At 43.2% G+C, this 16,894-nt stretch overlaps 1 protein-coding gene across 4 annotated transcripts in view; it reads right to left on the bottom strand.

Annotated features, from left to right (window-relative positions):
* Positions 1–16,894, bottom strand: part of RNF157 (ring finger protein 157) — an 85,431-nt gene that overhangs the window by 52,371 nt on the left and 16,166 nt on the right. For 3 of the 4 annotated variants that reach the window (XM_044453804.1, XM_044453803.1, XM_044453801.1), the window contains exon 2: positions 7,673–7,791. In XM_044453804.1, the coding sequence (XP_044309739.1) occupies positions 7,673–7,791 (119 nt within the window). The remainder of the gene's footprint in view (positions 1–7,672; positions 7,792–16,894) is intronic. The other variant, XM_044453802.1, reaches the window with a different exon arrangement.

Genomic DNA, 16,894 nt, shown 5'->3' on the forward strand with positions numbered 1-16,894 from the left:
AAAGTGAAGTCTGGATAAAGATATGATATCCCCTGCACCTGGGAGAAAGCTCGGGCCAAGTGTGCTTTATTAGCAGAGTGTCGTGTACAGATAAAATTAAGCTGTTCTACGGATAGGTTACTCTTGCCTGAAAGAGCTTCCATATGCTGCTGTACAGATAGATTAGAGACACTTTGGCTTCCTGTAACATCAGATGCTTCAAGATGATGCTTTTATTGTGCCATTGTCCCTGCTGGAATGAGACGGGAACAGTAAACCTCCCTTATTTTCCTACTGATGCCTCCACCTTTTTTTCTTACCATGGAAAATCTATTAAGGAGGAGAAGATGGAATTGATGCATAATGCCTTCTGATGGACAGTGCCTCCATCTGGGAACACCCGAAAGCTAAATAAGACTATACTAAATAGCAAAGTCAATGAGAAGGGTTTCCTGACAGTGATGGACTTTGTTCCTACCACAAATAACATTCAAACCCTTTTGATCTGAACTTTCAGACTTGCAAAGTTTCAAGATGCCAACCAAAGTGTATTAGTTTAAGCAAAAGATCACAAACATGTGTGAAGCTTTCAGGACCTCTAGATTGCTTCCTCAGGGAAGATGCTATAAAAAACATATTGGGCACAAAAGATCAGGACAGAGATAAAAGGTCGGCTCTATATTGAAGTTTTGGTTCCTGTATAATCACAGTCTTGAAAGTGGGGGAGGAAGAGTCCATTCAAATGAAGATCTAGCAGGTGTTGTGATGGTTTCAGGTTTAACTCAGAGCTACTGGACCTGCTTCTAAGGCTGCTGGGAGTAAGAAATTCAGAAAAGTTTAATCCCCATTTTTGAAAAAAATAAAATGTAAATGTTACTCAGAAACATTTCCATTCTGACTGAGGCCCACAGCCTCCTTTATCAGGGTGAAACAGAGAAGCTAGATATGAAACTTGCGTTGACAAGGATTTCCACAACAAAAAATGAGCCTGCTAGCTTGTTAAATCACTAAAGCCCATCCTTAAAAGTCCAAATCAACCAACTGTCAATTATGTTTTTTCTCTCCTGTGTTTTCGTGAACCATGAGGGTGCATAAAAGTAGATTAATGCTAATACCTTCCAGGGAGAATAGTGACTGAATCAGGCCTTGGATGCAAGACAGCATGGGCTAATTATAGCACCCAGTTAGTATGCTTTTCAGGAAATACAAGTTATTAAGTGGAAAACTTGATTCAAGTCAGTCTGCTTGAAAGTCACCAATTTTAAACCAATCTATCCATGTGAATAGGGCTACATGCAAATTCACAATGATACTTTAAAACATTACATGAGAAATTCATACTGGCAGAATTCCCATTCCTTTCGACAAGATGATATTTTAGGAAAATGAAAAACTTTGTTATTTAGGATTTATAAAACACTGATGGATGCACTGATGAAAGGAATACCTTCTGAAAATGAAAAATGGGATGGAGTATTCAGTAGGATGGATCCCAGCATCTTGGCTGAATCAGAATCCTGCTGGCAAAACAGAATTCTGCATCTTCTCCTGCACTGTGAATCCACCCCAAGGGAGGACCGGGATGTCCTTGGAGGGCATGGGGTGAGGACTGCAGAGCAGGAGAAGAGAGGGTGCAGATGCCCTGTTCAGCAAATGGTATCCTTCTGCCAGAAGAAAGAAGATGCTGGATAAAAGTCAATATTAATGCACAAGATACCAGTGGACATAAATTTCTAGATTCAGTAAGCCATCCAAAGCTATTATACAGTCAGTTTACATTCTAGTAAGACTCTCCACCATGTATTCAGTAGTTTCAGATTCCTGCTGAAGATGTCAAAGGGATATGGGTACTTTCATCCATATATGGTGGGCAAAGTAGTTACGTAAAGAAGTGCTAGAAAGACAGTATAATAGGATGCAAAATACAAATGGATCTTTGAACATTTCTACTGTGTTGCTTAAGAGGAGAATTAACAAGACAGCATACAGATATGGTTGTCCATATGTTGACAGCTGAGCCTATCCTACAGCAGCAGCTGGGCAGAGCTTCCTAGGCCTAGAGACAGGCTTAAGAAGTGCCAGCTTTCCAAGCAGGGATCCCAGTGATGAAGCATCTCAGCCTCATTGACGAGGCATCAGCATGCAGGCATGTTTAGCAACTGTACAAGGAGAAGGAGAGTGCCGTTTATTCATTTATATATTAAATTACCCCAGGAAATCATTTATAGCTCAAATTATTAGCAGAAGCCAAAATAAGGCCTGGTGAAGAGAGCTAAACCCCAGGAGGCTAACATTTTACAAACTTACAATTAGGAGTAAAATCCCAGGGGGAAAACCAGCAGGAACTCACAGTTCTTGCAGCCTTGCTCAAATGCACATTCCATTTTTAAACTAAACCCAAGGCTAGCAAGGGGAAATGAAAGCAGTGCATAGCTCTATACTGACGAGAGCCACAGTGCAGGCAAGCTAGTGAAAGAGACTGCTTGGAAACAAAAGAATGTAGGCTAGCTTCACTTTGGGCCCAGAGTTTAAGGTGTAAAAGAGCAGCTCATAAACTAAAGCCTAGAAATAGATCCCTTCCAAATTAGAGACACACAACAAGGACAAGCAAGAAATCACCTACCCGTGGTCCCCTCAAAGGACTGATTTGCCATTGTCCTGTTGGCCTCCCCGCAGTGACCCATTCACTTTTGCCCTCTCATCTAAATGAGGCTGCTTTTGAAGACAGTCCAGAGACTTCAAATGCTCAAAAATAACGTGGCACAGTTGCTCATGGGAACTAGACTGTACACCCACATTAAACCAATTCTGTGCTATGTTCATTGGCTACCAGTTGAAGTCCGGGTCCAAATTAAAATGCTTGTTTTGACATAAAAAGCCCCAAACAGCTCGGGCCCAGAGTACCTGTAGGCCTACAGGAACCTACCCAACTGCTAAGCATCAGGTTCAGAGACCCTTCTTGAAGTGCCATCGCCATGGGAGGTGCAGAGGATAGCGAATGGAAGAAGGGCCTTCTTGGTGGTTCCACCACCAAGAGATGGCCTCTTCCACACTCAAGGCCATCCAGGCATGTGAAGTTAAGAAACCATGTATACTTAAACTATAGAATTCACTTCCACAAGATGTAGTGCCGTCCATCAATTTAAAAGGGTGGACAAATATGGGGAATAAGACAATCGGTGGCTAGTAATCCAGACGGCTATTTGCTGTCTCCAGTATCAGAGCTACAATGTCTATGTGAGCCAGCTGCTGGTTCACATGGATTAGACCAGTGGTGGCGAACCTATGGCACGTGTGCCACAGCAGGCACGCAGAGCCAAGTCACCCCAGCATCGCCCCAGCAGCTGAGCTTCAGATAACAGCACACATAGGGGCCATACACTTGCTCAGAAAGGAGTAGCGGCGCCTGGTGATGACATCACGAGCCACAGCTCATTAGTCGCAACTCATCCGAGTTTTTGCATGGACGGTCAGTGCACTGCCAAGGATATATATATATTTGCTTGGACTGGCTGTCAGTTGTTTTTTCTAAACTAAAACCTCAGTTTTCAAGTTTTATTGCAGTGATGGCACTTTGTGATGAATAAGGGGGTTTTGGGTTGCAGTTTGGGCACTCAGTCTCTAAAAGGTTGCCATCACTGGATTATACAATGCTGTTGCACTCATGTCTTGCTTGTGGATTTCCTGCTAGTTGGCTATTGTGGGAACAAACAGCTGTACTAAGATGGATACTTGGTTTCATCCAGCAGGACTCTGATGTTCTTTCGTATAAGCAAATGCATAGAGAACAAGTCAACTTCCATCTTTCAAACATGGCTGAATAAGAATATGGGTTACCACACTTGTGAACAGAATTACACATTATAAACACAGATAAGAAGGAAAAATCAGGTTGTACCCGCCCCAATACCCATAAAATGGATTCCATTTATTCAGTGCTAAAATCAACGCAGTACAGAATTACTGTGCTGAATATATTAACTCTGAAGTAAAATTTATTTAAATGTAATGTAAACATATTTGCCTAAGCTGGTCTGTATTGAGGTTAATATGATTTGTAGTTATATTTCTTTTTCTTTTTTCCCCCTTTGGTATTTTCAGTGTATAAGAAAAATTGGATAATCAGAATAACTAAGGAGCTGGATCTGATTTCCTATGAGGAAAAGCTGAAGCATTTGTGGCTTTTTAGTTGTTTTGTGGAGCGTGAGACTGCCTTGAGGGGCAGGATAAAAGATCTGTAAAAAAAAAAAAATCACATGGTGTGTGAGAAAAAGATATTTTTCCCCCTCCATCTCTCAAAATACTGGTACTTAGGGTCACCCAGTGAAAGAAGATTGGCAGTAGATTCAGGGTAGGCAAAAAACAAGTGCAGTGGTGCAGCTTAGCAATTTTAGAGCCTGGATGTGACGGCTGTGCTGGGGAGGGCCTGCTTAGATGACAAGATCCATTTCTTCCCTTGTTTCAGACGTGGCAAGTCAGCACTTGTACGTTTATTGGTCCTTCTGCTCAATCTTGCTGAGTGGATTCCTGGACTCCTGCCCCAAAGCCTGAAGATGTGCAGTTGTGGAGATGCGGCTTGGCCTCTTCTAGGAGCTGTGGAGAAGGACCAATATCTGAGCCTGCCATTTCTTGCATTGATTCTGTCACCTGATGACTCAGTGAAGGAACCTGTGTGTGCTGTGATGTCTTTCATTCAAGTGATGTAACTTGGACATAGCTTTTGTTAGGGCTGAATGCAATGCTAGTTCTACTTAGAGCAGGTCCACTGAAATGTTATAATTTATACCTCCTTTTATGAGGATCTGTGGCTCTTGGGCGAAGGGATTCTTAGTCATGCACCAGCTATGAAGGAGCCCTCACTCTGCCTGGAGAGGAGGAGACTGAGCCATGACAGACTGCTCTATCAGTGGGTATTAGTCATGATCGCTAAGTAGGAGCATTCAGGCTCAGAGGCAGAATTCCTCCAAATACTAGATCTTGTGGGACGGGTGAGGGGCAGACATCAAGGGAGAGCAACTGCCTTCCTGCCCAGCTGCAGGCTGCTCACTCCTGTAGGACACGGGAAGAAGGATTAGACAGACCTTTGGTCTGATCCAGCAGGGTTGCTGCTCTTACAGTCTGGTCCTTTTCTTCTTTTCTAACCCTTCTGTCAGTCCACAAAGGTCAACGCCAATCCGCTCCTACCAAGAAGCATTTGCATGAGGGGGTTGATAGGATGCACACTTGCAACCTTAGCATTGTTGATGCTGGCCATTAGAGCCGGAGAAAATCATTTAAACCTCTGCCTTGGGGTGTGTTGAGATGAATCACTGGAATGTACTACACACTGGGGGACATTTAGAACAGAAACAAGGAAAGGTGCCTGACAGAGGTCAGGTCAACCTGTCTCCCTGCCTGTCTCCTTGATGCTTGTTCCTCCATCTCAGCAGCCCTTGGGAGAGTCCCAGGTACAGCCTGATAGCATCTCAGCCCCCGACAGACACCCTCATCTGAATAAATGCATCCTCCTCCTGCTTTTCATCTTAAGAATGTGACTAGTTGCAGTGTGATTCCAGACAAAGTCTAGCACTAACCATCAGAAGGTATTGTGCAGCTATTCGGTCTCTTCTACTTTAATGGACTTTCTGCGGTAAAACAGACAGAAGTAGTGGCAGGAGAACACGGGAGAGCAATGAGACAAAGACATTTGGACCCCCTGAAAAGTTCTGAGAACGAAACAGGGTGATGCAGAGATAAAAGTTTCATCTGGAAACAGCTCCCTGACTTTTGCTTTCTCTACCACTTTTTCCTGATGAAGTCACCTGGAGAAAGCTTGCATGCTGTTTTCCAGCCTTTAGTTGGCCTGATAAAGGCATTGCTCAAATATAGTTAGAGAAGGAGTGGACTGAGAGGCTGTGTGGGTGTGGCCTCCAATAGCCATTTCACTACTACAAAAAAGAAGGCTTCAGTATTCCACAAGGTCAGGGCAATCAATGGGCAACATAATGAAATGGAAGGAATAGGGGGGCACAAATAAAAGAAGATACATAGCATGGTCCTGGAGCAAGAGATCAAATAATGCCAGAAGGTGGAGGTGAATAGCAATGGCATTGCCCTCAGGTTGACCATGGGAAGAAATGCTGCATCTCTCTGCCTCAGCTTCCCCCAGTCCTGCACAGACACTGATTTTTTAACATTTCTTATTCTGTGATTTGGAAAGAAGTTCTGTGGAAACCCATCCTTCATTTTCTCATTCCATACAAAGCACAATGTTTCAAATGTGGCAGGGAAGATGGAGAAAAGGCCCTCCGACTATAATTAACATCTTGCCCATCCCGGAGGTCTGCAAACGTGTCTGACATTTAACGCTTTGCTGAGCTAACAGGCAATAAAGCAAGCCCTAGCTTGAGAGATGGGACCATGGATATTTCATTGCTGCTCTTTAAATAAACAAATCCAGACACACAGACCCAATGGAAGAATGAAGGGGTGGGGGAAAGAATGAAAGCTTGTCCAGAATATTCTGCATCAAAGTGTCAGGCTTCTCTTCCAAACAGTAGATAAGAGGCCAAGGATTATCAACTTAGACTCAGCATGATGGAGGTAGAGCTGGACAGGGATAGCCGAACTGCTACACTCTGCCCCAGATTCTTTTAAAATCAAGCTGCAGAATGAGGAATGCACCTTTGTGATCGCAAGTCCCAGGAGCTGCATCAACCCAGTTATGGAGGGATATTGCGAGTGAGGGTAGGACATGCTAAAGAACCAGTTCTATGAATCAGCAGATTATTTGAATGAGGACAGTCTCTGTCAGACTCATCAATTCACAGAAATGAAGAGGACCAGATACTGGTATCTCCTGAGGATATTCACAGGTCTGTCAAAAGAACCTACCGCTATATGCAAAAACAACAAGCGCCAGTCCTTGTCTACAAATGTACACACAGAACCGACGCACATTCCAACATGGAAGGGTTGCTGCTCTCTCTTTAAGAGCAGTTTGTTTATTTGTAAATGTGCATGCCCTCCCCCGATAGCTTTAAAGAGCACATTGCCTTGTTCCAGGAAAGGAGCAAGCAAGTATATACACACTCTGCCCGCCCTCTACTGCAGCAAGAAGGCAATCCTCCCTGAAGCACCGCTCTCCCTCCTGTACTGTAGGATTATCTTATAAAGGATAAATGCGACTGAGAGATGCTTCAGCCAGCTATCAAGTCCTCACTCTCCCCATAAAAGCCCTAATACTGACGCCCAGATCCCCAGAGAAATGAGTTATAGCGATTCTTATATTTCTGGACAGCTGCCAATTCACACTTGGCAACTGCTCAAGTCAGTAGCATATGTCACCAACTGGACACCATCTTATCACTTCTGAAATCTTTGCTGCTGTTGAGAAAGCAATGAGTGCTCTCTGCTAGGTTTAAGAGTCATGAAGGGCTATCGGGATACTTTACAACCCTTATCGTACCATTCAGTTCATGAAATGGATTCAGAAATAGGCCCAATATAAAATGTCTTCCTATCATGGAAGGCACACGTTACATCTGGGAACTCTGCTGGGAACTGGGCATTAAGCAAGAAGAGGGTTACATTCAAACAACACCAAGTCCACAACACAGAATCCAAATTTCTAAAAAGGAACATTTATGTTTCATTGCTGCATTATCTTCCACCACTGTCCTCCACAGCTACAAATCCAACTTTATTATATTACCGCTACAGGTCTGTTCCCAAGGAAGTTGAGGTCGCTGTTCTCGCCAAAGAGGTACCCCTCAGGGTGTGTAGAATCAAACTTCTCGCCTCCCATGATGAAATGACTAGCAAAGTAGCTTCCTGCAAAGGAAAAGAAAGCACAGAGGGTGTCAGAACAAGAAATCAGTCAAGAATGGAGGCAGTGTGCTATGGAACAGGGAAAGCATCCCAGAGGATATTATAATCTACATGGCTACAAGTAGTACCATAGAGCATGGAATAACTGATGGAAATGAAGCTTTTCATTTCAAAAGTACAGAATTTCCAGCCTTCGGGGTTGTGGAAAAATATTTTAGAAATGTTTCCATCAGGACCGTGAAGCCAGAAGGGGTGAGGAAAATGGAAGTATTTAAAACTCCATCCTATGTGGGTTTCCTTGTACCATCCTCCGTTTCCTTACAAAGTCTCCAAATCTGTATACCCTCTGATTTTAAACCTGAAAAGGTTAGACATACCAAAAGTACAATATAAATGCAAAATTGTATACATTTTATGTAATGGTCCATTGATAAATTTCCACCACAACCCTGTAAGTTAGGCTGTGGTAAGATTCAGAGAAGGTGAAGCTGCCTGCTGAGGTCATGGCAAGAGGAGAATTTGAACTGAGCACTTTCTGCACTGTGTCTTATCTTAGCCACTCTATTCAACTGTTTACATTGCTGGCTCAACCTGTAGCATTTAAACTATTGGTGAGCACCCATTTCATGACTGCTACCGGTTCCAAATCATATTCCACACTGCTTAACTTTCTAGCAAATCACAGTCAAGCCAATAAAACACTTCCCATAGATGTGCTCTCATATATGTATGCCTCGTCCCTGTTGCAAATTTTGTCTGCTGAAAAACTATTGACTAACAGCATGCAGACTATCACCCAAGGAGATGGCAACACTTGTAGGAATTATATAAGGCCTGTTCTTCCAGCTGTCTGAATAAAAGATGCTTTCTGCCAGCAGGATTTAGCCTTGATGCTCAGGTTAACTGTTTATACTCAAAAGGGAAATCCCACGGATTTGTTTTATTTCCTCCTTCAGGTTGCAGATTCAGAAAGCAGACACACCTGCGTTAAATTTACGTGAAGAGAAGGTTGACAGACCTTGGTTTGCCTGGAAAAAGGAAGACATGTACTTCCACCTTCTTTCAGAAAAAGGCTACCCTTTTCGAGGCATTTTCCAAGCTCCCTCACATACCACTTGAACGGTATCCTGGGGTGTGCACATATACAACACCAATACCCAACCCAGAAGTGTAGCCCTTGGGGCAAATAAGGCAACTTCACACAGTATCTGCTTGGAGACTGCTAACTGATAATTTTTTACCTCTTGCTGAATTTGTTTGACATAAAGTGCTCTCGAGGCTGTTTTGACACATTTCAGCACCATGCATTGAGGCAAACAAGAGAGCAGGAGAGTCTCCTGGAATACCCGACAGGCTGCATCATTTGTGAAGCATTCATACATACAAAAATGCAAAGGGGCAGCAGGCATCTTCAAAACAATCCGCCCCAAGTCCATTGAGAGAGCCAACAAAGGGCTGTTCATTTTCTAGAATTAAGTATCATATCCAAAGGAATTCCATTTGGAATTTGGTTTAGGCAGCGTGAAAGTCAGGAAAGAGCCACCATGTTTCTAAGCCTTGTGGTTGTGAAAATAAAGAGGGAACTATCAGTAAAAGAAATCTAGTTCAGGGAATGGAGCTGTTTCCCAGGGCATACCTATTATCGTCTTGGCTCTACAGTCGTATTTTTCAGTTTTAGGTGCAAAGGTTGACCAGACTGAGCAACGAAATTTAGATCAGGGGCAGCGAAATAGGTTACAATGATGTAGGCTTTTCTGAAAGTTTTTGAATTTGAAAAATATCAGCTGTTCTTAGCTGCTGGAGATCTTTTGGAACATTTAAGTTATTGAGCAAAGAAAAGCATGCCACATTAATTTTCCACACTATCTAAATATCCAAGAAGGTTTTGGAATAGCTAGAAGCAGGTGAACTAAAATATTTGATTAGAAAAAGCAATCAATCAAGTGCATGCTGTAGTTTAAATGTTATACATGAACAAATTCAGACCTTTACTTGGAAATAATTTCCGGTGGAACGCTTATAAATCCATCTTAAAAGAAATCACAGCTTTTGCACACAAATGCAAATCTTGCAAGCATTCAGAATAGTCCTACCCTGAATGCACCTTCAGATTCTGATCTACTTGTATGATGAAAAGTCTGTGAGAGCACCAGGCTTATAATATAAAGAAGGCTTTGGCAACATTTGGCAAATGCTGTATGGCCTTTTATTGGATTCTCTCTTTGCAGCTGCCATAAATGGCTTGTCCTTCCTTCATATTCACAGTGAATAAAACATATGTGAACATCTCCCCAGAATGCTTCCATTGCAACACAGAAGCCCACAAGTTCTCTAAGATATGACATACACCACCCCTGCTTCTGACATCCATGGCTTCTCCTCTTCTAGCACACTTTTCACCTGACTAAAGGACTTCATAGCAAAAAGCTCGTATGAATTTTTAACAACCTAGATTCAATTACTGACAGTCCTCTACTTTTCAAGAAAGCAAAGCTGGGACCCTATTTTCTGACAGAGCTTCATTTCAGCATAGAGGAAGGAGAGGCAAAAGGATGAGGAACAAGGCTTTCAATTCTTGGGGTGACCCAGTCCCCAGTGTTAGGGAGTCCTGAAAGCTTTCTATCCCTCTCCCATGGGAGGAATGTAGATGTTGCCAAAAAGGCAGTGTAAATGGAGTCAAGCTGATAGCCTGCACCCAGAAAGGGAGACAGGGTGTTGCTATGAAACGCTGCGGGGCCCAGCCGATGGTGTAGCATCACTCAAGTCCCGGTGCTGCTCCGTTTAGCAACATCAGGAGTCCGCGATCACGTAGAGGCAGCCCACCACACAGTTCCTTACATCTGTGTTTCTCATGTTCATTTTATTAAATTATGCAAAATGGTACTATGCAATGTATACAGGCAGTGCGCAGCAATAAAATTACAGTAGAGATACGTGTTTATTTGATTACTACTCAGCCTTTCCACCAAACAAAATGGTGCTCAAGGCATCTAACAGCAACAAAAACCAAGTTCAAACTGAACTTAAGTTAAAATAGACATAAAAACAAATTGATTAAAAGATTGTTACAGCTAACACAAAGTGAAACTATATAGCAAATCAGTAGGCTACAAATTAGATGTCACAAGTCACTAAATGTTTTCAGAATGGCTGGACAGGATCCATGGCAGCACAGCAGACCCCCCTAAAGAAGAATCCCACCTCACACTGGAAAACGTGCATCTGAACACCAACCTTTCCCTTCTCCTTAACTCTCTCAGCCCCGCCATCCCTCTTCCCCATGTTTCCACCAGGCAAGCATCTACATGCCTCCTCTCCCTGGGCAAACCTTACATTCCTCTTCCCTTTGTAAGGAGCAGCCTTCCCTCCTCCTTCCATCTTATCATCAGTCCTCAGACCTGCCTACAGAACTAACCAATTACCTTGCTAGCCCTATCCAAACGTGGTGCATGCGATTGTTAGTCCTTCATATAGTTCAGCTCTTGCCTCATTACAAATTTTCCAATCCTAAAGAAAAACCCTGGGCTCAAGGTACAGAGCAAGAGTAGGCCACTTGCTGCCTCTCGAATACTTCGAACTGCAGCGCCCATAATCCCTGACCCTGGCCTTGGTGGTTGAGGCTTATATGAGTTGTATTTCAAAAATCTGGAAGGCAGCAGTTGGATCTAGTGCTTTTTTTTCCATCAGTGACTGGCTTTGGACAACAAACTCACCCACACCCAAGGGTTAAGTATGGGTTGTCACTGAACCAGGGACTGCTGTTGAAACATAGGCCATGGCTTGACTGTGATCCACCCATAGTTTGTGGTCAGGTCATGAACTGTGGATTATTCACAGCCATGATAGCTTGATAACCCACATTTCAACAACTATCAGTGGTTTAATAACCTACTCAACCCTTGTGCGGGCTGTTGTGTTGCCTGAACTCAGTCAATGGCTTGCCTAAGGCCATGTGGTTAGCACATGGCTGAGGCCAAGTACGAATCAGAGACATCTGTTCTAGCTGCCATACTTTACTTATGCAGCCTCCCTCCCCTTCCTGACTTCTTACCTGTTCTGTGGTCCTTCCTCATGTTACCCCTGGAGCCCCTTCTCTTATCACATACCCTCTTCTACACATCCCTGATGGTGCCCAAGTGGTACATGTCACAGGCATCAAGCCTGGAACCCTCAAAGTGTGAAATGATCATCCTATGTGTCGCACCTAAACAAAGTGGCATGGGATTAAAGTAAAAGGTGTTTGGATAGTTTTCCTAACCCAAAACTGGGGATGTGAAGGCCTGTTCCCTCATCCTAGCCTTTGTATCGTGACTTGAAACCATGTTGGACTACAACTAGCCATAGAATCATAGGATCACAGAACAGATGGAAGGGGCCATGAAGCCATCAAGCCCAACTCCCCTGCTGTTGCAGGACACCATGTTACACCATGTTTTGTTAATGTTGAAGGTATAGAACAGCACAGGGGTTTTGTTGTTGTTGTTGTTGTTGTTGCTATAACAGATTTTACATGGCTAATCTCCTGGAACTGTGCAAATGATTCAAAACTTTGCCTGCCTTCTGCTCCAAATGAACAAATCAAGAGGCAAAGCCTTATGATTGCCTCTGCCGTTGCGACATTTTCATTGACTAGGTCATTCAGGAATAAAAGTTACACACTCCACTGTAAAGTATATATACATTCCCATTTCCCAAGTTATTTTCCAGTTGGATGGGTTTGAAGGCCATTATGAAAACCCACACTCTCTAACAGTTAATTCAGAATGTGCTCACTTCACTTTGCTGCTGTCTTCAAGCAGAAGGGAAGTAGGAACATGAGAGCCACCTGAATTATCACTTCATAGGTTACTGAAATGCATAATGCCAATTATTCTAGTAATCACTTTTGTGGCAAGTCAAAATCTTTTTTACCTTATTTTATTAATGTACTTATTTACATCCTGTTTTTCATCGTGTGAGTTTCAGGGTAGCTTTACAATAGCAGTGGAAAACGTGTGGTCTTCTTGATGTTAGTGCAACTTCCATCATCCTGGGTCAGCACAGTCAATGAAGAGAGATGATGGGAATTGCAAACCAAACTCTCCAGAGGGTCACAAATGGCCTACTAGATCAAATTTGCTCTTCAGTTCTCACAGAATAATAATTTTATGTGATTTGCATATACTGAACCAATCTAGTAATTATTCTAGCTGCATGTTTCACCTCTGCCTACTCATATTTTCTAGACAGTGACTGAAAGCGGCTCTAATGTTATTTTTACCCTGTGAGGTAAGCTGCCTCAGGTCCAATCCACTGCAGCTGGCAATATACACATTTTTAAAGTAAATAAATCCACAAGTGTGGTTCACTATGCACAAACCCACAGACGAGCCAAAGATTTACTGCAACAAATTTCACAAAAATTCTAGTTGTTCCAGTGGTTCACTGTATAACAAGCTTGTGCTTTGGCTTATTTGTTCCGCCTGGGAAAGGAGAGCGACGTTTAAACAGAACTGCAACATCCCTTTGCAAATATCAGTAAAGGCCAACACACTGCTAAGCAAAAATGAAAACAAAACTCCAGCCCCTGCAGACATGACGATGGAGCCCATCATTTCGGGAGATTCTGCAATCAATTATTGATGCCTGCTGCTTTCTGGCCCCATTTTTTCCATGTGCATAATTTATAGGGAGTTGCAGGGAGAGAGAGTGAGAGAGAGAAGTTACCATCTGATGGAACCCAACAACTGCCCTCGGAGCTCACCGATGCAGGCACATAACTCAGGGCTATGAGAAAGGGAAGGGAGTCTGGCTGGAGAGACACTGAGCTCCTGGTGCTGCAAGTCCACAGACATTGTGCTGATGTTCTGTCTTCCCCCCACAAAGACAGGAGCCACAGAGGGAAAACATAGGAGGGTTACAAGTAGAAGATGATGTCTGGAAAGGGGAAAATTCCGTGAATGAGTCAGGGTAATTGCATACTCAAATCCTCTACTGGAACCACCCTTAATTCATTCTATTAAAGAAACACAGAAAAGCAACACTGGAGAGTTGTTAGTGTGACTACACGTAAATGGCAATTCAATTCAGTGAAACAACACTTACAGGCCCCAGTATCTGAAGAATACTTTCACATGTATTCCCTTCCATATGTCCTACCTGTGCCTTGAGATAATTATGGGCAGCTTTGCTGCAAGTGTTCCTGCACAGAGACCCTGTGAGGAGCTATTCGTGTGTGGGCCTTTTTAGTGGTAGCCCCCACTCCATAATTGTGGGATGCCTTGCTAAAGAAGTCTGCCTCGCACCCATTGTGTTCCTGTTTTGGTAAAACCCTTTTTATTTTCTTCAGTCTTTTACATTAATGCACCTCTTACTGCCAGTTGTGTTTTAGCACTGTTACTGTTCTCAGTTTATATTTTTAGCTCTTTGAAATTGTTGCTGTTGATATTTGTCCTTCACTTTGTAAATTATGCCTTCTTGCTGCTTTTAATCTTGTTTGGATTTAATTGGGTGTCATTGATTTTATGGCATTTTATGTTTCATTTTTATTACATACATGACCCTGAAAGCTTTGGCTACAGTGTGACTCATTGGTTGAATGAATGAACAAATGAAATCTTAAGAATGGTCAACCTAAAGATGGATACAGAACTGATGCAAAACACACATTTAATCTGCGCAATGCAGTGGGGGACAGTGGCTACATTTAACTGTCATGTAACCAGAAGGGATTTCAGCAGGTGCAGGTGTGCGATGCGGTCAGGGTGCATATGCAGGGCTGTTCATATGCAGAATCCTTCTTCCACGCATCTGCTAAAATCCATCTACTACCAGCAATTGAACAGAAACCCAGGTTTGGTAATTTATTTAGCCATCCTACACCACAGTGGACAACCTACTGTCTTCCAGATATTGCTGGACTTCAGTTCTCATCACTCCACTTTGCATAGCCAATGGTTAGGTAAGTCAGAGTTTGTCTACTCCTTCTCTACACCTATGGCCTCCATTATGGTCTCCTAAAAGTCCAGGGTGGAGTAGGATCCAAATAGAAACTGAACTTTACCAGATAGTTTGCACACAGACCCATAAAACAGAAAGTCTGTCAAAGAGAACATTTGGTGGCTGGGAAAAAGGCACATGGGGGGGCACTGAGGTTCTTCTCCACTGGCACAAACCACTGAATGGCTTTGAACTCAAATGTGCTTCTCAGTCCAGAATATGTAGAGGAGTAAAGCCTAGAAAAGACTCTATGAACAATGTAGTGTCTAAAAGGCTGGTCTATGAATTATATCATCCCTGGTTCAGATCTTGCCTCTTCTTTCAACCCATTAGGTGAACTGCCACAGAGAAGCTCAGACACATTGGTTGTAAGCACATGTATACTACATGTGTGCCCTATACAGTGGTGCCTCGTACTTTGAACGTAATTCATTTCAGGAGGCCATGTGAACTCTGAATCATTCAAAGTCTGAAACAATACTCCCCACTAGAAATAATGGAAAGCAAATTAATTTATTTCTAGACTCTGAACAATACTCATCTCGATGAACTTAAACAGCAAATACAGTATGTAGGGGTTTTATATATATAACCAAAAAATAGAGCGAGGAAAAAGCACTGAAAATGCTCGAAAGGACACGCACTGAAAAGGCATGGAAAATGATAGAAACTTGGGGACACAAGAGATGATGTTTCTGCAGCGACCGCCTTTTTTTCACTGCATGTGCAGTTCAAACATTGCAACATCATTCAAACTTCAGAAAGATTTTAGCTCGATTTTAGCATTCAAACTCTGGAGCGTTCAAACTTAGGGTTTTTCGAAGAATGAGGCACCGCTGTATTGGGTATTTTTGTTGCCATCACTCTAAGAGAGCTGTTTCCAACGTGGTGCCCTCCAGATGCTTTCAACTATAACTCTCATCATCCTTGAGCACTGACCATGCGGGCTGGGACTGTAGTCCCAAAGTTCTGGGGAGCACCAGGTTAGAGAAGGCTACCCTGGTATCTTGCCTATAGCATCAATTTTGGTATGAGAAGGCTGTAAAAGTCCCTGTGATGGGAGCCCAGGAGGACCACCCTGATTCCATTAAAACTTGTCCCATGTTAATGCCAGATAAATGCAACTGGCTGCTGAGCACAAAGTCACCACCACAGTCAGGCAATCCACATGGGTACTTCTGATGTTAGCAGGGAACCTGGCCCAACCCCAGAGTGAAACCTGGACACTGCCCCAGTATGTTTTCTCCTTGGCCGCTTTCTGCTTAGCTGCTCTCAGAACACAGGTTTTGCAGCAGGCAGCTCATTCAAGCAGACAGGAGCCTCTTACAGGTTCCCTTTCATCTCCCAGAGTCAAGATATTGATCCCTCTGTTCAATAAGTTGAGTCTGGCCTACAGTTATTGATCTTTTGGCAGTCTTTGCTTTGAAGTTCATACCTCCCTTTGAATGTGGGCAGCCTGGCCTTCTTCAGTCAGATGGCTCACTGTGGACAGCCTTGTCACACAGTTTGGAGTTCACTCAGCTCTCGAGTCCATTCCTCTTAATCAGCCTTCCTCAACATGGAGGTTGTCAGAGGCATTCGGACCGCAACTCCCTGAATTTCCATCCAGCAGGGCCATTGACTGGGAATTCTGGGTGTTGCAGTCCAAACACGTCTGGAAGGCACAAGGTTGGGGAAGGCTAATCTTAGTCAGTCCTTGCTTAGCTCGGACCTTTCTTTCCACAGAACGAGAACAGCTTTCTCCTTTTTCACTTCATGTGTTCAGATATATCCACAGACTTGTACATCTGGACTAAGTTTCAGTTGCTGATGAAGCACCCATTACAGTTCTCCAGCCAGTTTCCATTCATGGCATAGCCTTGCTAGGCTTTGAGCTCAGGAACTCAGGACCTGGATACCTGAAGGAACATCTCCTTCCATATACACCTGCCTAAACTTGTTAAGGTCATCTGCTGTGGTCTTTCTCTAGGAGCTCTCTTTGAAAGAGGCTAGAGGAGTGGCTATTTGGGGAAGAGCTTTCTCAGTGGCAGCTCCCCTTCTATGGAACCTGCTTTTCAGAGAGGTGTGCTTGGTGCCGACACATTACTTATCTTTTTATTTACCCAGTATTTGAATGGCTAGAATGACT

Source organism: Varanus komodoensis, unplaced genomic scaffold (assembly GCF_004798865.1).
Source record: "Varanus komodoensis strain SLA01 unplaced genomic scaffold, ASM479886v1 scaffold7_1, whole genome shotgun sequence".
Lineage (NCBI taxonomy): Eukaryota > Metazoa > Chordata > Lepidosauria > Squamata > Varanidae > Varanus > Varanus komodoensis.